Source organism: Engystomops pustulosus, chromosome 5, assembly GCF_040894005.1.
Source record: "Engystomops pustulosus chromosome 5, aEngPut4.maternal, whole genome shotgun sequence".
Taxonomy (NCBI): Eukaryota; Metazoa; Chordata; class Amphibia; order Anura; family Leptodactylidae; genus Engystomops; species Engystomops pustulosus.
The window spans coordinates 143,745,555-143,770,891 of record NC_092415.1 but is presented as its reverse complement, the minus strand read 5'-3'; the positions used below and the strand labels follow the sequence as shown (position 1 = coordinate 143,770,891).

The following is a 25,337-nucleotide window of genomic DNA, read 5'->3' as shown; positions in this document are numbered from 1 at the left end:
TTAATAACTACATGTTTAAAATTTGTCATTAATTAAAGTGTGTTTTAATAAGTAGCAATTTTTACCAAACTATTTTATACATATTTACAGTATCATTCCATCACCCTTTCCCAGGTTCAGCTACAGATGAAGAGGTGCATGTACTTCTGCAATAATGAAAAAAGTGTTTCCTGCTGCTCCTTTTAGATTCTACCTTCTGCTGACCATCTGGAGGGAGACATACTTCAAACGCCTATATCTCCTGAAACAAAATTCTGTTGTCATATTAAACAGGAGAGTTTCCCCTTTACTATGCTATACATTTGTGTATGGATGCTCAACAGAATCCAAGATATCCACCTTTAAAATTGTACTAAAAAGGTTGATTTTTATGAACTTCCAACAACATTATTATGGATAACAAATAGGATAGTACAGACTTACCACGTGTTGCAGCTCTGGTCTATCTTTTAACTCTTCAATAACTTTATCAATCTACAAAACATGCAGAAGTAGAATTTAAATAAAAATTTATAAAACTGCATTTCCTTACTTAACACAATAGATGTACCTTTCTGCTCCTGTACAAGTCTTTTCTCCCCACTGATGCGCTATCCCTGTGTGAGTGAAGGAGAAGGAGTTGTACAAGAGCAGAAAGGTGGGGGCTGAGATCTCAGGAGGGATTGAGCAGCAGAGACAAGGCACTTTTTTTTTAAATGTATCCAAACCAAAGCAGACTCGCCACCGGATTCTGACAGGAAGCCAGGTAAGTTAAAACACACAATTATATTGTAATGCAAGTTCTCAGAGAAGGCAAAAAGGCATCTTTGCAATGCAGTTATATTGGGCTTCGGCAACCTGTCTTTAATGAAAATGAGGTCCCTAGTGACAGGTGCTCTTTAATAAACACATTTATTTAACATACATAAAACAAATACTTACAGAGATTTTGTCTTCGTTGTCCAAAAGCATATCCACTGCTTTCTTAAAGAGGAATTTGAACACAAAATAAAAAAGTCAATCAAAAACTAAGAGCATGTAAATGGGTATCTAAACATTTGTTACAGTTTAGCTTTAGGTAAGCTTTATTACAGAGGTATCTTTTATTACAAAGCTAGTTGGATTGACACTAAGGAGGCTGTGGAAATTGCTAAAAAACTAGGTTGTCCCACATAGACACGCTTTTAAGCCTCCTGCATTCAGCGGATATTGCCAGAAGATGATGCAGCAGCTCCAGTGCAATTCTGCACAACCACACAGTCTACAAAATGTCTTGAAATGAGTTCATCATGGAGCTCAAAAAAGTGCAGGGCTCAGAATACCACCTAAAAGTGACTGGCAGGTTATATTCCCTTGAACTAATACTTGACAATTACTGCGTGAGAAACCAGTCTATTAGAAAATAAAACCCATTTTCATTATTTATCAGATACACTATATTTGCTAAATACTATCAAAATCCTTCAAGGCTACAATCACATCACATTTTTTAGGAACATTCAGCGTATATGCCTGGGAAGCTCCTGGCATATACAATGAATGTACGTATCTGTAGACTTATACTAGTAGATGGTGGGATCCTTTTGGCCTCTGTCTGCTCAGTATACACCACATCCAGAAGGAAACACTGGATGAAAAAGTGCAGCAGTCTGCACTATATCATCCTGCTTCCTGCAACACTCAGCAGAGGCTATAGGGGGAGAAGATATTTATGGCATCCATAACTGTCCTCCACTGAGCTACACTGTGGGTGTTTTCCTAGTGATGTAACTGTCCAAATGTAGATGTCAGGGGGGAGGAGCTGAGCTGGATGGTGAATCCCACTGTATGGGGCCACAGGATATGTTGAGAATACTTACTACGGAGGTAAAGAGACATGAATGCTGCCCAATTCTGATGTGTTTTACAGACATAAGGCTATGAAAATTTTTTTTTTTACATTTATGCAAATTGATGTGAATTAGGAGTCAGATTTGTGACGTAAGTTTATGAGACTATAAATTCATTTCACTATAAATTCAATTCCTTCCATAGATCTGAACAGGGTTGATTCTGCTGCAAGCACATGAATTCCGTAGTCATAGGAATTTCTGCTACTAATCTTATTTAAATCACTTAAACAGATATTGGGCATCAAGGGCACTTACCTCTGTATCAAAATCCATAAGCAAAACTATTTTGTCTTTGATGGAGCTGAAGAGATTGTGCTTGTGAATGAGATTAAATACTTCTTTGTGCTTAAGTGTTAAGTAAATTTCCAGAGCTTGACTGTAACACTGATCATATGTGTGTCTAGAAAGACAAATCAAAAACTCCTCAGTGATCATCCTTATCATGGTATAAAATGGCATCAATAAGAGGAATTATGTTATCTTTTCCTTTCCATATCCAACTAAAAATAGAGCTGTGGGCCTGAAATAAATCCCTTTTGGATTTTTGTTCTCAAATACGGCCAGTCTTGTCCTCTATGTTAGGTCTGTTACAATCCTATGAATGAGTCTATATTGTGATCCCCGATATAGCAGTAGATCAGATGTTACAGCATCTCTGCTCTCTGAGTAATTTAGTGGTTTATAGTTTTTGGTGGTACAACCATCACAATCAGAATTTTATGGCTATGTGTCCTCAATACCTACAGATGTAGCACTGGTTATCATGGCAGCCTAGCTTGTTAACCAGAGGAGATGCCTCATTCTGTAGTATTGAGGAATAGATAGAACACCCCTTTTGTGAGTTGTACATTAAATCATGTTATAACAGTACAAACTGATTGTAAGCATGAATCAAAGACAAAGTGTCCTTCCATTCTTGGCTTCTGGTGTGACATACAATATTCTGAGATAATTGGATTGGTGTTAATCTGTAGGGGGTCCTGAGTAAATAGAAAGTTTGCTCCCCTTGATCCACCTATTTCTGAATATTTAAAACTAATAGCCAAGGTAAGAACACACATAAGAAGTAGGGAATGTCAAAGGAATATCAATGCACATGGTCACTTTACAAATGCCACAAAAATATTGTAAACATTTTGGTTGGAAAAAGATAAATATAATCCCACAAAGTCACTCCAGTAAAATTTGCATTCCTAGGCTTAAAGGGATTTTCCCACAAAGCAATAGGGCATAACTTGCGGAATAGTGGAGGTCTCAGTGATGAGACCCCCACAGATGACAAGAACAGGGGTCTGCTGTATCCCCACCGCATCCAGAGATGACCAGAGCAGCCGGTGGAGCATGTGCGGGCGACCCGTTCATCTCTATGAAGTTGACAGAGATTGCTGAGTACTCTGCCAAGTATGCCAACTTCCTTCATAGGACAACCCCAGGTTTATCACTTCAGTAATATTCCAGATGAAGGTGCGGAGATCATTATCTTTTTATGGATATCCAAATCATCCTTTAAGTAGCCGAGGATAGGCCCAATCCGCCTACAGACCTGCAAGGACTTAAACTCTCCCTAGAATCACCGTCCAGAGGCATTCCTATATCCATGATGGGCATTTCTGCCTTTATCATGGCTGTCAGTACAGATATCTGGAATTTTGGAGCCATCTCAGGCATACTTGCATTTATTTATTATTTTATTAGTTGTCACCACAACTACTGCATAGTTTTCTACTATAATGGACCTCTACACATAATGGTTATTAGTTTGGGGGGCATTTTAGAACTTTAAATGTAAAGATTTTCAGTAGGATTCGTAATGTAATGGCTTTTCAGTATTACATAAACTGGATTTCTCTAGAATAAACAGAATACAATGCTAGCTGTGCAGTAACTGGACATGCTTTTCATTAAGCTGAATTCATTATTGAGGATAAGCAACTCATTCAGTTCAGGAAGCAGCGATAATCAATACTCAGGCTTCTCATCCATATAATTGTATGAAAATGTCTCAAGCAGATGTCCAGCATGTTATGTCTTCAAACACAAATTTATTACAACGGTATGATACGGGTAGGACACGGCCACATTCACATGGGCATACTGCCCGCCATACTGTTTCAGAGCCATGTGGCCTTGCTGGAAAAAGATAGTCGCCTGGTACGGCATGGGTAAGCACGGGGCCTTACTATATCTATAAAGTGAATTTTCATTTTTCTAATCATACTGGAAATGCTAACAAAAAAAATAAAAAATCCCAATGTAAAAATAATGGGAATGTGCTCCCTTCAATCAGTTTATTGCCCACCCACCCAAAAAGTTATTGAAGATCTAATCCTAGACTCATGCCATTGGTCTTCTAGTTGACGAGAACCTACTTATATATGTAGCCAAAGGAAAACAGCTATGTGATGTGACCACTATCCTAATAAAATACTGTAGATATCAGGATTACTGTTTGGCTAATAGGTTTTTATTCTATTCTCTAGGTCCTGTACTCCAAAAGTTTTATTACATTTCAGCCAATCATAAAATTGCCAAACAATGCATTATCATTTATTGCATCTATATTATGTTATTTTACTTATTTACTTTGTCAATGGCAATGTATAAGCAAATAGAAGTTGTCCAGAAAGAAAAAGTAAGTACAAACAATATAAAAAAATAAAAGAAAACTACAACTCATATAACCTCATAATTCTGAGCTCAACAGAAGACCTATAAGAAATGAAAACATTATTTTATACGGACAAGATATTGTAAAGTGAGGCTTTCACTTACAGCTCAGCCAGAGCCTTCAGGAGCGTCCGGTTACTCGGGTCACGGCTCAGATGTGCCTTTAAAGCCATGACTATAGTTTTGTTATTGTACAGGTCTCCAGGCCACTCTCTGATGAGGGTTGAGAATCCCTGTTAAAATGAAAAGGAAGACTTTACAAATGTTGTACAAATTATGGTCTAAAATAAACTTCTCCAGGGGTGTTCTATTCTTTAAATTAGGCTTACCATGAAATTATATGCCATGTTATCATGTATCATGTATATGCCATGTTATCATGTACACAGAGGATGAATATTAGCAGGACCTCCACTAGGAATTTTGGGGTCCCTAACTTTTTGCCACCCTCAGTAGATAGGGGGCTACTAGGGGGCAGTGTAAGCTGGGGCTACCTATCTCGTGGTGGGGGCAGTGTGTGCTGGGCTACCTATCTCGTGGTGGGAGCAGTGTGTGCTGGGCTACCCATCTACTGGTGGGAGCAGTGGGAACTGGGCTACCTATGTACTGGTGGGGGCAGTGTGAGCTAGGCTAACTACCTATTGGGGGGCAGTGTGGGCCATATACTGGTGGTGCAGTGTGTGCTGGGCGTGAAATGGAAAAACCTGACCTTTCTGTGGCCTTCTATGGTAAAACAGCAGTTTTATATTATTCCATGGCAATTGCCTATGATTTTATGTCAATTTTTAGAAACTAATGAATCCCCACTTGGACATGCAATGTATTAGTTAAAAGAAATTAAATGCCCAAATGTAGGTAACACTTCCTTGGAAATATTGACATTGCAGAATAAAAAAAAGCAAAACTCACAATAAGCAGTGTATATTGGCATATAGCAGAATAAAAGTGAGAATATTTCTAGTTGCCTATGGCAACCAATCAGAGCTCAGCTTTCATTTTACCATTGCTCATGAATATTTTAAAGGGGAGCTGTAACTGGTTGCCATGGGCAATTAGAAATATTTTAACTTTCAGACAGCATGATAAATCTGCCCCATAATATTTTACTACAGAGAATTTTGCTGTACAGTTAGTTACCCATCTGACTGGAAAGTATCTAAAGTTACTTTGTATTATACAAATATAATTAAGGAGTCAAAGACTATTGTCAGGGTTCCCATAACTGGCTACAAGTCAAGCCCACTGTGTTATAATCCACTAGGAAACAACTCCCCATCTAATAACTCTCACACCTGCTGAGTTACACAGGGTAAAAACAAAAGTATAAAATACATGCACACATATCAAATTCACTATAAGGAAAACGTATTATTTTACAGTGGAAGAACAGAGCTGTCTGATTCCGAGACTTCTAAGGAAAGTTACAATATCTTCTATAGACATAAAAAATAACCTCATAACATAAAAAAATAGTGCCACCAAAATACAGAGAAGAATACTTCAATAAAATGAAGGGATGCGAGGATGCATATATGATAACATCTGGACAGGAGAAGCAATAGTAGATTTGTCACCAAGGACATAACTTTGAGCTTTTAAACCAAATGTAAGTAAAATCTGTTCCAGGCCCCCAGTGTTAATCTACTATTTATAGGAGTGGTCTCTTTGGGGAAAAAAATACACATTATGTACCCCTCTTAAAGGGAACCTTTCATCAAGAATAGGCACAATAAACTTTACTAATCCCCCCATATCCACTGCACTTTTGTTAAAAAGTGCAGTGCAGGCCCCCCAAACTAAATTCTGCCTCTTCCCACAAACTTTTTCTGTATTTGGTCCATTTGTTGGTCCAGTCCACTGGCATGTCTATCTGCCCACCACCACTTGGTGCTGCCCTTCGAGGGACAGCATTCTGGTAAGGACAGGGAGAAGACTTCTTGTCTGCTCAGGTCGAGAAGGAGACATGGCTCACTAGCAGCCTGAGAGAAAACTGGACTCATCTTTTTAGACATTGACTCATGTCTATTAATTTTCATATAAAAAAAACTTCTGTAATTAAGGTGTAGTGCCGCAGTAGTGATATGGGGAGGATTTTTACTAGCAGGTATTACTGGTGTGATAGGTAAAATTCTGTTGAAAGGTCCTCTTTAAGGATGAGTCTAGGCATAACTGCACACTCTGCACCTCCTCCAGTTACACCCCTAATCCTCACCAAATTTTTTCCAGATAAAGGGCCACTCTTGTTCATGGGTCTATTGCCATTTCTAAGTTGTTGAGATATGGAGACGAGGCTGGGAGACTTCGCAATGGGTCCTAACCATACCACCCACTTTTAGCCCTCAGAGATTCAGGGGGTATTGTAAGACACTTGCCCACTTAGCTTTTAGAGATCCTCCGCAAATACTACCATGACCTGAACTCGGCCCCTTCTGACCAGCTAGATGACCCCCCCCCAGACTGGCTTAGCGTACTGGACTTACCCACCCTAACTGAGGACAAAGGACAGACTCTGAACTCCCCAATGTCCCAGGAGGAAATTTCTCTGGTCATAGGACAGCTTGGCCCCTCCAAAGCCCCGGGACTCGATGGATATACAGGGGAGTTTTATAAAACTCTGAAGCCTTGGGCCCTCTCTCATCAGACTCTAACACAAGGGTTCAAAAGAGGGTAAGGACCCCAAACCCCTGTCTCTTATAGGCAAATATCTTTAATTAACATCGATCTAAAGATACTGGACAAAATAATGTCTAACAGACTGGCAGATTTCCTGCCTGCCTGGTCCATCCCTCGCAAGTAAAATTTGTAAAAGGCCACTCAGCAGTCACTGACATTCGCAAAGTGTTATCAGTCCTAGACACCATAAAAAGTGAAACTGCACTTCACCTGTCCCGAGCAATCCTAGCCATAGACTTGGAAAAGGCTTTTGATAGCCTCAGTGGGGGGGGGGGGGGGGAATCTTTTCTAGATGCCCTCTTCTTGGCACAATGGGAATGGATTAGCCTGTCTTGTTTAATCTCATCGCCCTCTCCACTGTGCCAGGGGATGAAGCAGGGGTGACCCATGTCACCTCTATTATTTAATTTAACAATGGAGCCCTGTCTCTTCTCTTCGTACTGTTCCAAGTTATTGAGGGTATACCGGTGGGAGGACACCGCAAATGGGTTGCATTTTTTTGCAGGCAATTGGCTGCTTTTCCTCACAAAACCTGTTTGAGACTTGCCAAGTTTAAACTATTGCACTTGTCCCCTCACCAACAGAGTGAACCTTGGCGCCACGCAATTCTCCCTGTTAGGGTCACCCGTAAATCCATAAAATATCTTGGAGTACATATAGGCAGAATACTGGAATCTCTCTACCAACTTAACTACCCTCCTCTTATCCGCAAAAGACGAATTGAAAAGATGGGAGACACGCTACCCCTCACAATCTTAGCAAAGGGACACCTCTTAAAGATGATGATGAATGATTATTTGTAAGAGCAGCTGTACCTCATAATCACTTCTCAAGAACTCATCCAGGATCATTTCGTAAATTACTGGCCTTAGTCGTAGATCTCCTCTTGGAAGATACTTGCTTATTGCCTGTAAGACACAGAAATAACATGTTAATTATTAAAAGGGTTTAATATGTATACTTTCCAGTACTCCAGGCTGTCCAAGCTTAACATAATGTCAATACGTTGTAGACTCGTAGAATATTATCCATCACCTAGACAGGGATTATAATCATAGGATGCTTATCATGCATGCACATTACTGAAGCGGTATATCTCTATGGGATTGATGAATGGAGATATATCTGAATGTGAATGTGATGGCAGTATATAGATCTGACCAAAGCTCAATTTGAATAAGGAATACTGACTCTTAGAATGTGTGGAGGAATATGCAAACATGCAAAATGGCAGAGACCAAAAAGGCTTATCGTATAACTAAACTTTTGAAAAAAATTATAATATTGTGTAGTGAACATGGCTACCAGTATTTTACTAATTCAGTATTAATTTGATTATTTTTATTTAAAAAACACCATTGAAGCTTGCAGTATTAAAATTTAACAGCAATAAAGAATCCAAGGAAGCAGCACTCCAATAAAATGAGATCAGTTTGTTCGCCCACAGTGAAAAAGAAATGTTTCAGCCCCACCATGGAGTCGTTTTCAACATTGTATCTTTCACTGTTGACAAACTAACCAATCACATTTTATTGGAGTGCTGCTTCCCTGGATTCCTCATTTGTGGTTTACATGCACCTTGGAGTCGAGTTTCTTTGAGGCTTGCACCCTATCTGTGACAAAGGTCCGTTGTTTTCACAAAGCTGCTCCTTTCCTACGATTGCTGATTTAAATGGAAACGGTCATCAGAAATTGGCATAATAAGCTATTATCAGTATGTTATCAAGCATCTGAACAGCTTCCTAGTCATGCCTCTGTCATGGTCTAGTGGGGTGGCATCATCCTGAAAATACACTTTAACCCCTTAAGGACGCAGGGTTTTTTCGCTCATTTCTCGCTCTCCACCTTCAAAAATCCATAACGTTTTCATTTTTACGTGTACAGACCTGTGTGAGGGCTTATTTTGTGCGTAACAAATTTAACTTTCCCGTAATACATGCCGTGTACTGCGAAGCTGAAAAAAAATTCCAAATGTGGAAAAATTTTTTAAAAACGGCACGTTCTTTGGTTCGGTGCGATCGCGGTGATACCAAATTTATATAGGTTTTATTGTGTTTTAATACATTTTCAAAAATTAAACGAATGTGTGCAAAAAAGAAAAAAAAAATTTGCCATCTTCTGAAGCTAATAACCTTTTCATACTTTGGCGCACAAAGCTTTGTGAGGTGTCATTTTTTGTGAAATGAGCCAATGTTTTCATTGCTACCATTTTGAAGTCTGTGCGACATTTTGATAATTTTTTATTCCATTTTTTATGTGATCTAAAAAGGTGTAAAAGTCGCATTTCGGACATTTGGGCGCCATTTCCCATCTCGGAGGTCACCGCCGGCCGCAACCGTTTTTATCTTTTGATAGATCGGCCATTTTGGGACGCGGCGATACCTAATGTGTCTGTGATTTTTACTGTTTATTATGTTTTATATCAGTTCTAGCGAAAGGGGGGTGATTAGAATTTTTAATATTTTATTAATTTTTTTTATTTTTTAAACTTTTCTTTTTCACTATTTCCTAGACCATCTAGGGTACATTAACCCTAGATAGTCAGATCATTCCTACCATATACTGCAATACTTCTGTATTGCAATATATGGCATTTTTGCAGTACATTCATTACAATGAGCCACTGGCTCATTGTAACGAATCTTCAGAAGCCATTAAGCCTCGGGTCAAACGAAGACCCGAGGCTACCATGGCAACCGATAGCTGCCCCCCCCCGATGACGTTCGGGGGCGCGGCGATCGGAATAAAGAATCGGAATAACGGACGGGTTAATAGCCGCGATCGGTGCAAGCACCGACCGTGGTTATTAGCGGTGGGGGTTTGCTGCAATATGCAACAACCCCCACCTCTGTATCAAGAGGACGAAGCCCGTGAGCCCCCTTCATACATTCCCTATACCTCTGCGCCGTAGAGCTACGGCGCAGAGCGTTAAGGAGTTAAAGTGAGATGTAAATCGTTTGCATAAAGTTTGGGAGGCGGGGAGTTCAACACTGAAGTAAAGCTCTCCTCAGCTCTGAAGCCTGATTGCAGAGCCACCAATTACAGTAAGGGGGTTGTTCTGAGCCGGGGAAAGCTTGACTTCTGTGTTAAATTCTCTGCCTCCTTGACTTTATACAAACGTTACATCACTTACTTCAAAGTTAATTCTCTGGTTAATGTCAGCACGCTGGGTCATGAAAGAAACATTGTCTAGAAGCTGTTAAAGGGGTTTTCCCACAAATTCAAGTTAGGCCCTATCCACAGGATGAGACCCCCCACAGATCACACAAAAGAGGGGTTCCATGTACCTTAGCCGGACCCCTCTTCGCCGACTGAAATTGCCAAGCGCTGCGCTCTGTGATCTCCATCAGCTCCATAGAGATGAATGGAGCAGAACGGTCAAGCACTGCGTCTGTTCCATTACTCTCATGGACTGACGAGAGGTCCGACTGAGGTACATGGAACCCCATCGGACTCCTCATTTTTGTGACCTGTGGGGGCAGGGCCGGATTAAGGTTGGTGGGGGCCCTTGGGCGCAAAATCTGGTGGAGGCCCCCACTAAGTGTAGCGTACACACACGTCCTCCTGCTTCCTTTCCACTATCCCAGCTGTAACACAGCTACATACAGCTGCCTCATCCCCAGTAACACAGCTACATACAGCTGCCTCATCCCCAGTAACACAGCTACATACAGCGGCGACAGCACGAAACAAATATATATGTACATATGTATATATATATATATATAGAGTATATACATACATTCCATATACAAAGTATATACAAAAACCACATCATTCACATATACATAAATGTACACACATATATGCTTATATAAATATATGCGTGTATAAACACAGTATATGCATCTATACACAGTATATACACAGTAGATGCATAAATACACAGTATATACATATATACACAGTAGATGAATATATACACAGTATATACATATATACACAGTAGATGCATAAATACATGGTATATACACATATACACAGTAGATGCATATATACACATATACACAGTATATACATATACACAGTATATACACAGTATATACATATACACAGTATATACATATATACACATATACACAGTAGATGCATATATACACATATACACAGTAGATGCATATATACACATATACACAGTATATACATATATACACATATACAAAGTAGATGCATATATACACTATATACACAGCTTATACATATATACACATTTACACAGTAGATGAATGTATATACAGTATATACATATATACACATATACACAGTAGATGCATAAATACACAGTATATACACATATACACTGTATATACATATATACACATATACACTGTATATACATATATATATACACTGTATATACATATATATATACACTGTATATACATATATATATACACTGTATATACATATATATATACACTGTATATACATATATACACACAGATAAACACATATGTATATACTTACCTGTTAGGGTTGACCGGGTGCCTGTTTGTTCGGGCGGGTTGGGGGGTTCTTGCCAGTGCTTGTTCGCCAGGGGGGGGGGGGGGGGGGGGGGAGTCGGTCGGTCGCTTATTCGGCCGGGAAGGGGGGGGGGGGGAGTCGGTCGGTCGCTTATTCGGCCGGGAAGGGGGGGGGGGGAGTCGGTCGGTCGCTTATTCGGCCGGGAAGGGGGGGGATGGGGGAGTCGGTCGGTCGCTTATTCGGCCGGGAAGGGGGGGGGGGTGGTGAGCGAGAGGAGTGGGGAGTGGTGAGCGAGAGGAGCGGGGAGAGGGGGGTGGTGAGCGAGCGGAGCGGGGAGCGGGGGGTGGTGAGCGAGCGGAGCGGGGGGAAGGGAAGGCGGTGTTGAGCGGGGTGCGAGCGGGGCGGGGAGCCAGAGGCGATGTTAAGCCGGGATTGAGCGGAGCGGGGAGCGAGTGAGCGGAGCAGGGGGCGGGGAGCCGGGGGCGGTGTTAAGCCGGGATTGAGCGGAGCGGGGAGCGAGTGAGCGGAGCAGGGGGCGGGGAGCCGGGGGCGGTGTTAAGCCGGGATTGAGCGGAGCGGGGAGCGAGTGAGCGGAGCAGGGGGCGGGGAGCCGGGGGCGGTGTTAAGCCGGGATTGAGCGGAGCGGGGAGCGAGCGGGGTTGCTTGTCACCTGTGCCGGAGGGGGGGGCGGAGTGGCGGGGGGCGGCTCCCCATGCAGCAGGATGAGTGGGCGGGCAGTTTATGCAGGGGCTGGATCGCCGGGGAGGCACTCACCTATGCCCGGAGGCGGAGGGCGGCGTTCGGCTCATGAGGACAGGGCCTAACCTGAATTCGTGGAAAACCCCTTTAAGCAGCTTGACAACATATTAGTAGTGGTTTATTAGGCCAATTTCTGATGACAGGTTCCCTTAAAGTTTAGCAGCGTATGTTTAGTTAAGTATGAGAATTTAGCCATATTTACTTAAAAAATAGTATAATTGTTAATACAAATGTATCATCTATTGAGTGACACGAAACCAAGGAAAACAGCTGCGGGCCTCAGCTCCGCTTGCGGCTTTCTGTCCTGTAACCTGCACTTGAGTTCAGGATGTGGGGAATAATGCTATTGTGTCCCCTATGTTCTCTATTGCCCTCAGGTATTTAGGGCACAGTAGTCTTTCTAGTTCAGACGACCTCCTAGCCACATACACCCCATATGACCAAACTTAGGTCTCTAGGTTAGTGGTCAGTTTGGGTTATGTTTTTGGTATGTGGGGCGTCTTTTTCTGACCCTGTCTCTCCCTGCACTGTCCGGACCAGTTGGTAATCATTATCATTTTCACAGCAGCGTATTTATTGTTAGGAGCGATTCGCTTCCTCTGCTTGGGTGTTTTTGCGGAGCTTCATCCCTTATGCATCTTAGGGGTGCAGATAATTTCTGGACATTCAGTAACGGGCTGTTATTATGTGCCTACTTGTTGCACGCTTCATCCAGTCTGACAGGTTGCTTGTTATTTAAGTGCCCAGAATAGCCCCTACTTACCAGCTGCTTTTTGTTGTGGTATTCACATTATTCATTGCACTTGCATGGGTTCCTGACAGTTCCTTGAGCAGGGTCGCTTTGGGGTGACAGTTTGTTGGTATTATCAGGTGCCACTGTCCCCCCTCTGTCCATACTTGTGTGAGGGGTACAGCTGGGCTGTATTTCCCTCCATTTTCAGATGATTTTAATCATTTGTGTCCGACCAGTGTGTATATATTTTTCCATTTGTAAATAAAGATTACTCCTTTTGGCTATTACACACATGCTTTTGTGTATTTTCTAATTGGTTGCTTTTCCATGTGTGTAGCCCTTTACATTATTTTACTTGGTGCCACGTTCCCACCACCCCCCAATAGTTTGGGTTATGTTAACTTAAACCCTATGTTACCCCTAAGGTTACCCTAAAGCACGATGGGTCTTCCTGGATGAAATGTGTTAGGGCATGCATTAGGGAATGCTAGAGCACATCCACACTGGGTCAGCTTCTTATGGGACTGCCCTTATAAGGGCAGGAGTGAATCTGGGGGATAGTCCTGGAGACTTCTAGGAAAATTGCTATCCCTGGCATCACATGGTAAGACTGTTACATTTATCAATCTGGATATTGGATTACTTGCTTTGTAGTATCAGAGAACTTTTTTCCTTTATATGTACTGGTATGTACTTTTTGCCTTTTTTTTGTAGATTTAGCTATAAGAGTAAAAGTTACATTATAAAATCACTACAGAACTTTTTTCCCCCATCTATAGTGAAAAATTATTTGAGACGCTGGCACAAGTTGCGTATTTATTTAGTCCTGCAATGATGTAGCTGTGTAAAGCTTTGAGGTTGACCACTATTGTATATAATCAGCTTAAACAAGTCAAATACATAATAGAAAATGATAGTGTTAGTACATTTTTGGATGTATAAATCCCATATAAGGAGACATAAGCAACTCAGTCTTGTGATGGTCCATTGGAAATACCAATACCAACAGTGCCACCTAGTGGTATGTTAAGACCAAGACAATTTTAAACTAAAAGCTTATTTTTCAAAACTCATACATGTGTGATATGTAAAAGTCTGTATAAAATATTTTAGATAATGTATATGTGATGGGCAATGTATATGTAATGGCAGCAATATATATATGTATATGTGATGGGGAAATAAAATATATATGTATATGTGACTGGGGCAGTATATACAGTATATATTAAAACTATGGGGGTGCTATATATAATAAAATTAGAGGGGCTAGTTCTACTTAAGGGGGCTACTTAAACCATAGGGGTTGCATATGGGGTACTATATATATTTTTATGGGGGTATATTAACTCTGCTGGATAAATTACAGGGGGATGTATATAAAATTAGGGGTGTAGATACAAATTAGCAGGGACATGTACTTAAATTAATAATAATATTTATTTCCATAGTGGAATCATATTCTGTAGCGCTTTACAACTCATAGAGGACCTATTCAAATATAATATTGCATTACCGAGTACAAACAGTCATATGGAACAACAGGAATGAGGGATCTGCTCACAAGAGCTTACAGTCCATGAGGATGAAGAGGGTGGCACAAGAGCTTACAGTCTATGAGGATGAAGAGGGTGACACAAGAGCTTACAGTCCATGAGGATGAAGAGGGTGACACAAGAGCTTACAGTCCATGAGGATGAAGAGGGTGACACAAGAGCTTACAGTCCATGAGGATGAAGAGGGTGACACAAGAGCTTACAGTCTATGAGGATGAGGGGGTGACACAAGAGCTTACAGTCTATGAGGATGAGGGGGTGACACAAGAGTTTACAGTCTATGAGGATGAAGAGGGTGACACAAGAGCTTACAGTCCATGAGGATGAAGAGGGTGACACAAGAGCTTACAGTCCATGAGGATGAAAAGGGTGACACAAGAGCTTACAGTCCATGAGGATGAAAAGGGTGACACAAGAGCTTACAGTCTATGAGGATGAAGAGGGTGACACAAGAGCTTACAGTATATGAGGATGAGGGGGTGACACAAGAGCTTACAGTATATGAGGATGAAGAGGGTGACACAAGAGCTTACAGTCTATGAGGATGAAGAGGGTGACACAAGAGCTTACAGTCTATGAGGATGAAGAGGGAGACACAAGAGCTTACAGTCTATGAGGATGAAGAGGGAGACACAAGAGCTTACAGTCTATGAGGATGAAGAGGGTGACACAAGAGCTTAAAGTCTATGAGGATGAGGGGGTGACACAAGAGCTTACAGTCTATGAGGATGAAGAGGGTGGCACAAGAGCTTACAGTCTATGAGGATGAAGAGGGTGACACAAGAGCTTACAGTCTATGAGGATGAAGAGGGTGACACAAGAGCTTACAGTCTATGAGGATGAAGAGGGTGACACAAGAGCTTACAGTCCATGAGGATGAAGAGGGTGACACAAGAGCTTACAGTCCATGAGGATGAAGAGGGTGACACAAGAGCTTACAGTCCATGAGGATGAAGAGGGTGACACAAGAGCTTACAGTCTATGAGGATGAAGAGGGTGACACAAGAGCTTACAGTCTATGAGGATGAAGAGGGTGACACAAGAGCTTACAGTCTATGAGGATGAAGAGGGTGACACAAGAGCTTACAGTCTATGAGGATAAAGAGGGTGACACAAGAGCTTACAGTCTATGAGGATGAAGAGGGTGACACAAGAGGTATAAGAGCTTGTAGAATGGTCCAGAACAGAATCAAATAATTGCATGAATAAAAATGCTCATGCTTTAAGCAGCCATCAGCCGTCACCTTATTTACAAGGTTCAAGGTGAAAGTGACTGCAGAGAAGCCTGGAGCTTGGTACCTGATGTTTGCTGGATAACAGATAGCATTAGATAGATGCTCAATAATAAAGGGGGATAAAATAATTAGAGGAGGCAATATACTAATAAGACTACTTATTGCAAACACATATTAGTTTTGTAAGAAGTATCATGCTTTGCCTTGTTACTAATTATTACAAATGTTAAAGCTCAAAACATGTGTGGGACATTGTTATCCAGGTGACATTACACTAAAAGTGACTATGTATTTTTAGGGGCGCAGTATGAAGATGTGCTGCATGGAGCTGAAGAAATCTGATTGTGGTATCAGCAGTGATAAACCATGGCCGAGAGCAGATCATATCATATCCTGTAAGGTACTAGACACCACTAATATATATAGTGAGATATTGGAGAGTGAGACAGCACCATGTGTAGTGTCAGTGATCTGGTTGTGCTGTGTGGGAATGTTCTCAGCATTTTCAGATCAAGATGTAGCTGCTTATCTTTGACTGTAAATTCATTGGGCCAAATATAGCAGGGGATCATGGTATGGTGGTGGTGTTGGTGGGGGGGGGGGGGTGTTAGGTGGCAAAAGACTTCCCCCTCCCATATAAGTCCATATGATAAACTGACCTTATTAAGTGGATGCACAGTGGATAATATAACAGTGCCCCTGCAGCCTCCTAACCTGTGATGTGTTTCCTGTTCACTACACAAGTGTTGACGGAGCAGGGGGAAGGGGAAGACAGTGTAACAGTCGGTAAAGCCAGATCAAAGAGGACCAAGAGGACCAAGGGATGAATCCTGAGATTCATTAGCATAATTTTAAAAGTTTATTTTAGGAGGAGGGAGGCCAAGGATTACAAATAAGCAGATTACCACAGTCACAAGAGGAGACTGTTTCCCAGTTTCCCTGACCCGCATGACACTTTGGAAGTGCTGGGGAGCAGGCAGGGGCGTGAACGCCTGGCCCACAGCTTTTACTGTAGTCTATGCTGGAAAACCAGTGGAGACTTCAGCAAATACCACTGCCAGTTCAGACGGCAGAGTGCCAGTCTTTATGAATGCACCCCACTGTGCCTGGATCTATGAGTAAGTATCCCTGGTCCCTTTAAATTAACCCCTTAAGGACGGAGGGTTTTTCGGCTAATTTCTCGCTCTCCAACTTCAAAAATCCATAACTTTTTCATTTTTACGTGTACAGACCTGTGTGAGGGCTTATTTTGTGCGTAACAAATTTTACTTTCCCGTAATGTTATTTATTTTAACATGCCGTGTACTGCGAAGCTGAAAAAAAATTCCAAATGTGGAAAAATTGAAAAAAAAAACGCACGTGCGTCACGTTCTTGTGGGCTCAGTTTTTACGACTTTCACTCTTCGCTCCAAATAACACGCCTACTTTATTCTTTGGTTCGGTGCGATCGCGGTGATACCAAATTTATATAGGTTTTATTGTGTTTTAATACATTTTCAAAAATTAAACGAATGTGTACAAAAAAGAAAAAAAAATTTTTGCCATCTTCTGACGCTAATAACTTTTTCATACTTTGGCGCACGGAGATGTGTGAGGGGTCATTTTTTGCGAAATGAGGCAACGTTTTCATTGCTACCATTTTGAGGTCTGTGCGACATTTTGATCATTTTTTATTTCATTTTTTATGTTATGTAAAAAGGTGTAAAAGTCGCATTTCGGACATTTGGGCGCCATTTCCCGCCTCGGAGGTCACCGCCGGCCGTAACCGTTTTTATATTTTGATAGATCGGGCATTTTGGGACGCGGCGATACCTAATATGTCTGTGATTTTTACTGTTTGTTATGTTTTATATCCGTTCTAGGGAAAGGGGGGTGATTTGAACTTTTAATATTTTATTAATTTTTTTTATTTTTTAAACTTTTTTTTTTCTTTTTTTTTTCACTATTTTTTAGACCATCTAGGGTACATTAACCCTAGATGATCAGATCGCTCCTACCATATACTGCAATACTACAGTATTGCAATATATGGCGTTTTTGCAGGTCTTACATTACAATGAGCCACTGGCTCATTGTAACGAACCTGCATAAACCATGTAGCCTCGTGTCAAGAGAAGACCCGAGGCTACCATGGTAACCGATCGCCGCCCCCCGATGACGTTCGGGGGCGTGGCGATCGAAAAAAAGATGGCGGCGCCCGTGCGCCGCCGTCTTTTAAACGCCGCCCGCGACTTTGCGGGCGGCGTTTAGAGGGTTAATAGCCGCGATCGGTGCAAGCACCGACCGCGGTTATTAGCGGTGGGGGTTTTGTGCAAAATGCAAAAACCCCCACCTCTGTATGAAGAGGACTCAGCCCGTGAGCCCTCTTCATACATCCCTTATACCTCTGCGCCGTAGAGCTACGGCGCAGAGCGTTAAGGGGTTAAAACCATTCTTTTATGGCACAACACAATAAAATGCATTGTAGCATCCAGAACCACATTTATTTTTCTTTTATGTTTGTGTGGCTTGTACCTAAGTGGTTTTGGTACATTTTTTAACCACTATTTAACTGTGTTACAAAGTAATTGGGGGCGATCAGTTTTCTGTCGAACAAGCCCTGAAAAATTAGCAAATTCTCTAACACTGGGTGCTCCGGTTGAGCTAATTGGGGGTCATTTACTAAGGGGCCCGAATTGCTCTTTTTTTCGGGCATGCATATGACGGAAATCGGGGGGGGGGGGGGGCGTTGGAAAACCCGACGGATTCAGAAAAAACGCGGAATTTAAAAAACAAAAAAGGTGTCGCTTGACACGCGCTTACCTGCACCCAGCATAGGATGGTGAACTCTGGCGAACTCCGGCGGACTTTAGCGCAGCAGCAACACCTGGTGGACATGGGGCACACTACCTTAGTGAATCTCCAGAAGACCCGAATACTCGACAGAGAACGCGCCACTGGATCGCGACAGGACCGGGTAAGTAAATGTGCCCCATTGTTTGCCCTCTCCCCCCTGACAGGCTGAGAGGAGAGGGAGAACATAGCAGAGTTTATTGGGATCACTATTGTGAAAGTAGTTACAGGCTGACACAGTGACGGAGCACCTGAAAACCACCCTCAGTGATGCTCTGCGGTCCATGAACTGAAAGGAGCTTACCGTATTTTTCAGAAATCAAAGGTGCGCCTTATAGTCCAGTGCGTCTTATATATGAACCGTACTTACAGACAACAGCTGCCTTGAACTATACACAGGTCAGCCACCTGCTGGTCATTCATCCTTATAATCAGGTGCACCTTATAATCTGATGCGCCTTACATATGAACCTAGACGTTTTAGCAGGCATTTATTGAAGGTGCGCCTTATAATCCAGTGCGCCTTATAGTCCAAAAAATATGGTAACTCTCCAAACTTACAGCAAATACAAGTCCCATACAAGTAAGGATTGCATCCCAAGACGTATATAATCCCTGGGCAGTATGAAAGTGACAAAGAAGTTGCAGCTCAGATATTTGAGAAAATCCATGGATAATACATTTATGCATCAATTAAACAAAACATTTATATAACCTTTATTTTTATGTACTTCATTAATTATTTGTAATTTGAATCACCAAAGTGTAATATGCTGCCAGCTCAGTACTATACATCTGCTTGAGGTCACAGTGGAATATAGCTCTGAGCTTCAATCAAATACTACCCCTCACTTCCTAGAACCATAAAATGAATAGAATAACATAACATTTTTACTCCCCATGTGCTTCTAATTTTTGACTCTATTCCGCTCTCCTCTCTTCCTATTTGATTCCTCTATTCTGCTTTGTGTTTGTCTTTGTTACTCATTTGAAATAATCAATAAAAAATATGTCCTTCCTTCCTCTCTTGCCATGCTTCCGTGCCAATGAGAGAGACATAGACAACTGCCTGCACCAATGAGCACAGTAGCTAGTGGATCCTACGCTCATGATCTCAAGATGTCGTGGCTTGATCCCTTTCCCTCAATACTGTAGTATATTCTGTTATATCCCTCTATATAACTATTTAGATTTTGGGTTCTACTGAACACATGTAAGATGGTGTGTGCTTTATAGCACTGCTTTATACACTTTGTCTGAAGAACTTCTGGACAAGCCAGGCTGATGTCACTTTACTTTGACATATACCCATAAATGCCATACAGGGGTGTAATATCTTCATCTTACCTTCAATTGTCCTATTTTCTTGAAGCGATAAACTTCCTCTTCCCACAACTTCATATTTTTGCCAAGTATTTTCTGGCACTTTCTAAAATATAAAAACAAAAGATAATAAAAAAATTGGTCCAATATATTAGCTTTTATTACTGAGAGGGGCTGCTCCATTGTTTCCAGTGTCAGCCACTGCTTCCATTGCTTACTTTTCATGGCTGACATCAGCAATGATGTGCAAAAAAGCCTCAGTGGTGACCTCCAACCCTAGGGCAAGTAACTGTAAAAAAAGGCATGCGAATGTATGCTGCCTTCTGCAGACCAGTGTCAAGGGGAAACATTATAAAATACTGAAATATCTATAGGTGATGGCAATAAATACATATATTTAACATATCCTCTGTTGTATCCGCGAGTTAATACATATAGGAAACTGTTCTTTTGTGACAGTGGTGTTTAAGAATGGCTCTTCCTACACATTGGGATAAATGTTCACTTTCAAGTGACCTTTACATGGAGTGTCTCATTCACTACCCGTAGAGCCCAAGATCCTTAAACTGTGCTAATGATGGTATAGACAGACTCACGCTGAGGCCAGCATAGCCTGCAGCTAGGCAATTTACTTCTCTTAAGTGGATCGCACTGTCTAACAATTTTAGCCTGACTTTACTATATCTAGTTACATATTTTTTTCTGCCAGTAAGTACAAAGTTCTGCTTAAGGTGCGTCTGCAATCACATAAGTGTACCTGCTTTTGATTTTCTGAACCTGACATTAATTCATCAATCTCCATTTCACTAATGCTGTAATAGAGTATCAGCACCCTTATAGAGGGTCCACATTAGATGCCACTTAGCAACTGTAGAAAGGTCAAAAAATAGGACTTCAGAGGTGTGAGGAAAAGCTCTGTGCATTAGTGGATCTTTTATACTCTCGTTCTGTGATCATCAAGTCTAAATGAGGTACTGCTATTAAGTGACAGCAGTGATGTGACAAGTCAGACACTATCGAGGTACCGAATCATGGCTAACCTTTAAGAGGCAGCCATGGTAGCTGCAGAGTTATACATTATAAAATGTCATTTCTTTTTCCACTTTCTATTATTCATACAGATGAAGCCATTCTTAAAGGAAATCTGTCAGCAGATGGGAACCTAATATTTTACAACCAGTACACTAAAAAGTAGCATAACACCTTCCCGATTATGTTCCTTTATGGCCAGCAACACTCAAAAATCCACTTAAATGTAAACTATTCCTATAACTCAGTGCTGAAGTCAAACTCTCCTGAACAATGGAAGATGCACAAATCTAATTTCCCTTCTAAGAGTAAAATCTCTTTCTACTGAAGGTCCTATGGGCGGAAACATCACTTGAGAAATATTTGGATTGCACCATTACCATTTCTGTTTATATAGAGAAATGAGCAAAAAACTAATCTTTAAGGAGTGCCGAGTACTCTCTTATTATTTCAGTTAGAAAGTGGTGACATTTTAAATATAAATAGACTGCATGCAATAGAGAAAATAAATAAACATAAAAGATTATTCACTAAAATAAAGAAAAAAGTAAGGAAAACGTGATTCTACAATTTTTTCGGATCAGTGTAGAGTAAGAGAAGTTATGAAAACAGCATAGCACAAGGATTTGCTCATACATCACACGCGTAATGTGTGCATAATTAGTGCTTCAACACACGAGTATGGAGGGACATTGCTGCGAAGACCCTCTAAAAGGAAATCTAACACTTCATGCTTTATACCAATGCAGTATCTGAACCAAACATACCTGCTGTTTGGGGTTTAGATGCTGCTGCCAAATCATATTTTCTTCAGGCATAAAAGCATTTAGTTAGTCCAGGAAACGTCTTGGGCCAATATGAAAATTAATTTTGGGCACTCTGCAAGACTACTAATTATGCACACCTCTAGCGTGCATCACATTCCGGCCACCCCTCTTCCCTGGCCATCAGATAAGCACTGCTCCTAATAATGAACGCCTACAGTGTACATTAGAAACAATGCTGATACTCCCTAGAGGCGTGCATAATTAATAGTCGTGAAGAGCGCCAAACCTGTGTATGTGCCGGAACCTAATTTGCATATTGCCTAAAGACATTTTCTGGACTTACTAAATGCTTTTATACCTAAAAAAAGAAATGATCCAGCAGCATTATCTATACCTCAAACAGCAGGTATGTTTGGTTTAGATACTGCATTACTAAGTGGTAGATTTCCTTTAAGAGGAAAGTATAAGATTTTATTTTGTTTTAAAAAAGTGCTCCATCGGACAGCCCAAAAGTCAGGAACACTCTACAATGGTGTTGCATTGGCTGCGGATGCCAACTGTCAGAGGAAATCCGCAGCATGTGGAGCAAGAGCACAACATAAGGCTTTCTAATCTTCTCTGGGGGAGTCTAACACTATGGGGGTCATTTACTAAGGGCCCAAATCGCTCTTTTTTGTCTGGTTTCCCGAAAATTACCAGTTTGCGCCGAATTTCCCCGGGTTTTTAGCGCACGCGATCGGATTGTGGCGCATCGGCATGCATGCGATGGAAATCGGGGGTGTGGCCATCGGAAAACCTGACAGATTCGGAAAAAATGTAGTATTTTATTTTTTTTAAATCGCTTTACACGCGCCTACCTGCACCCAGGATAGGATGGTGAACTCCAGCGAACTCCGACGGACTTCAGCGCAGCAGCGACACCTGGTGGACATCGGGCGCACTACCTTAGTGAATCGCCGGGAGACCACAATCCTCGACGGAGAATGCGCCGCTGGATCGCGACAGGACTGGGTAAGTAAATGTGCCCCTATGTGTTGGGGTAGCCCCACTATGCACATAGACACCAGAGACTCGTAAATCCCATAAATATATAAAAAGAATCACACAAGACCAGAACTTAGGTGTGGAGGGCTTATATATTATAAGAGTTTCTGTCCAGTGGTGGAAGTCCTCAACTGGGGTGCTCTCCTGGCCGAAGTATTAAAAAGACATGCCCTATAAGCTTTTGTTTCCATTAAATGATGTTTCCATGTGTTTTACAGAGGGATAATCCAGAAATCTCATGAATCTAAACAATAAAGCTAAAGTAATGTAATAGAATTACCTGGCAGCTGTATCGTAATCTCCTTTCTCCACCAAATGAGTAATATAAGCTAAGCCAATGTCCTAAAAAAGGAAGATAAGTAGTAGTTTCACACCATCATGCCGCTTTTTCATTATGGCACACATTATATTAATGTTTTCAATTGTTTTATTCTCCCCATGATATAATATATAGGCTGGTAATAAAAAGTAGCTAGCAAGAATCACAGACTAGGAAACTCACCAAAACTTCGTGTCTCTTAATGTTCTTCTGACTAATTTCTGCAGCCATCAGAGCTTCCTTAAATGGAGACATTATTAAGGGTGAAAAATCATTAAAAACGAATAAGAAATGAACAATGACTGAAGTATATGCATGTAGTTGTTACATATTTTAGTCATATTTCCAATAAGAAAGAAGAGTGGTTGTGGTCTATGGCTTCTAGATTCTCCTCAGAGTCTGAATGCATTATTTCCGTTCCCAGCACACTGCATTATAAACATTAGGGGAGGCCGAGGGCCAATCAGTGGTTAAGAGACCAGGAGCAGGACTACTGTAGTGGTGGGAGAATGGTGAGCAAGCAGACTTTTTATTGCGTTACCAGTTTAATACACAAGATAAAGATACTTGTATGGGAAAAAACATTATAAAAAAAAATTATATTCAACTAAATTAAGATTATTAACTTAAAGGGGTTGGCCACTTCATGTTGTTTTGTGCTGAAAAACCCTACTTGGCTTATACCAAAGTATAGAAGAAAAAAAATAAAGTTAGTACTCACCCCTCTGGCACTGATCCCCATTGTCCTCTTCTTCGTGCAGCACGATACCTAGGGGGGCACTGTGCCGGACGTTACACCTACGGGGGGCACTGTGCCGGACGTTACACCTACGGGGGGCACTGTGCCGGACGTTACACCTACGGGGGGCACTGTGCCGGACGTTACACCTACGGGGGGCACTGTGCCGGACGTTACACCTACGGGGGGCACTGTGCCGGACGTTACACCTACGGGGGGCACTGTGCCGGACGTTACACCTACGGGGGGCACTGTGCCGGACGTTACACCTACGGGGGGCACTGTGCCGGACGTTACACCTACGGGGGGCACTGTGCCGGACGTTACACCTACGGGGGGGCACTGTGCCGGACGTTACACCTACGGGGGGCACGGTGCCGGACGTTACACCTACGGGGGGCACTGTGCCGGACGTTACACCTACGGGGGGCACTGTGCCGGACGTTACACCTACGGGGGGCACTGTGCCGGACGTTACACCTACGGGGGGCACTGTGCCGGACGTTACACCTACGGGGGGCACTGTGCCGGACGTTACACCTACGGGGGGCACTGTGCCGGACGTTACACCTACGGGGGGCACTGTGCCGGACGTTACACCTACGGGGGGCACTGTGCCGGACGTTATACCTACGGGGGGCACTGTGCCGGACGTTATACCTACGGGGGGCACTGTGCCGGACGTTTACCTACGGGGGCACTGTGCCGGACGTTATTCCTACGGGGGCACTGTGCCGGACGTTATACCTATGGGGGCACTGTGCCGGACGTTATAGCTACGGGGGCACTGTGCCGGACGTTATACCTACGGGGGCACTGTGCCGGACGTTATACCTACGGGGGCACTGTGCCGGACGTTTACCTACGGGGGCACTGTGCCGGACGTTATTCCTACGGGGGCACTGTGCCGGACGTTATACCTACGGGGGCACTGTGCCGGACGTTATAGCTACGGGGGCACTGTGCCGGACGTTATATCTACGGGGGCACTGTGCCGAACGTTATACCTAGGGGAGCACTATGCTGGACGTTATACCTACGGGGGCACTGTGCTGGTCGTTATACCTACTTGGGCACTGTGCTGGTCGTTATAACTACAGAGGCACTGTGCGGGACGTTATATTAATGGGGGCAATCTGCTGGATGTTATATTTATAGGGGCACTGTGCTGGACATTTTATTAATTAAACGGGCTACTGTGGAAATTTCATTCATGAGAGGAGACTACTGGACGTTTTATTAGTCTCTATTATTAGAGAGTAGCGGCTGCATTTCCCACCCTAGGTTTATACTCGAGTAAATAGGTTTTCCCAGTTTTTTATGGTA

The 25,337-nt window shown here is 42.2% G+C and overlaps 1 protein-coding gene across 2 annotated transcripts in view; it reads right to left on the bottom strand.

The window, feature by feature from the left end:
- Positions 1–25,337, bottom strand: part of VPS41 (VPS41 subunit of HOPS complex) — a 175,242-nt gene that overhangs the window by 25,077 nt on the left and 124,828 nt on the right. For both annotated transcript variants that reach the window (XM_072153283.1, XM_072153282.1), the window contains 8 exons: positions 23,456–23,512; positions 23,234–23,295; positions 20,138–20,219; positions 8,027–8,119; positions 4,644–4,771; positions 2,127–2,271; positions 922–963; positions 424–474 (listed from right to left, as the gene is read on the bottom strand). In XM_072153283.1, the coding sequence (XP_072009384.1) occupies positions 424–474; positions 922–963; positions 2,127–2,271; positions 4,644–4,771; positions 8,027–8,119; positions 20,138–20,219; positions 23,234–23,295; positions 23,456–23,512 (660 nt within the window). The remainder of the gene's footprint in view (positions 1–423; positions 475–921; positions 964–2,126; positions 2,272–4,643; positions 4,772–8,026; positions 8,120–20,137; positions 20,220–23,233; positions 23,296–23,455; positions 23,513–25,337) is intronic.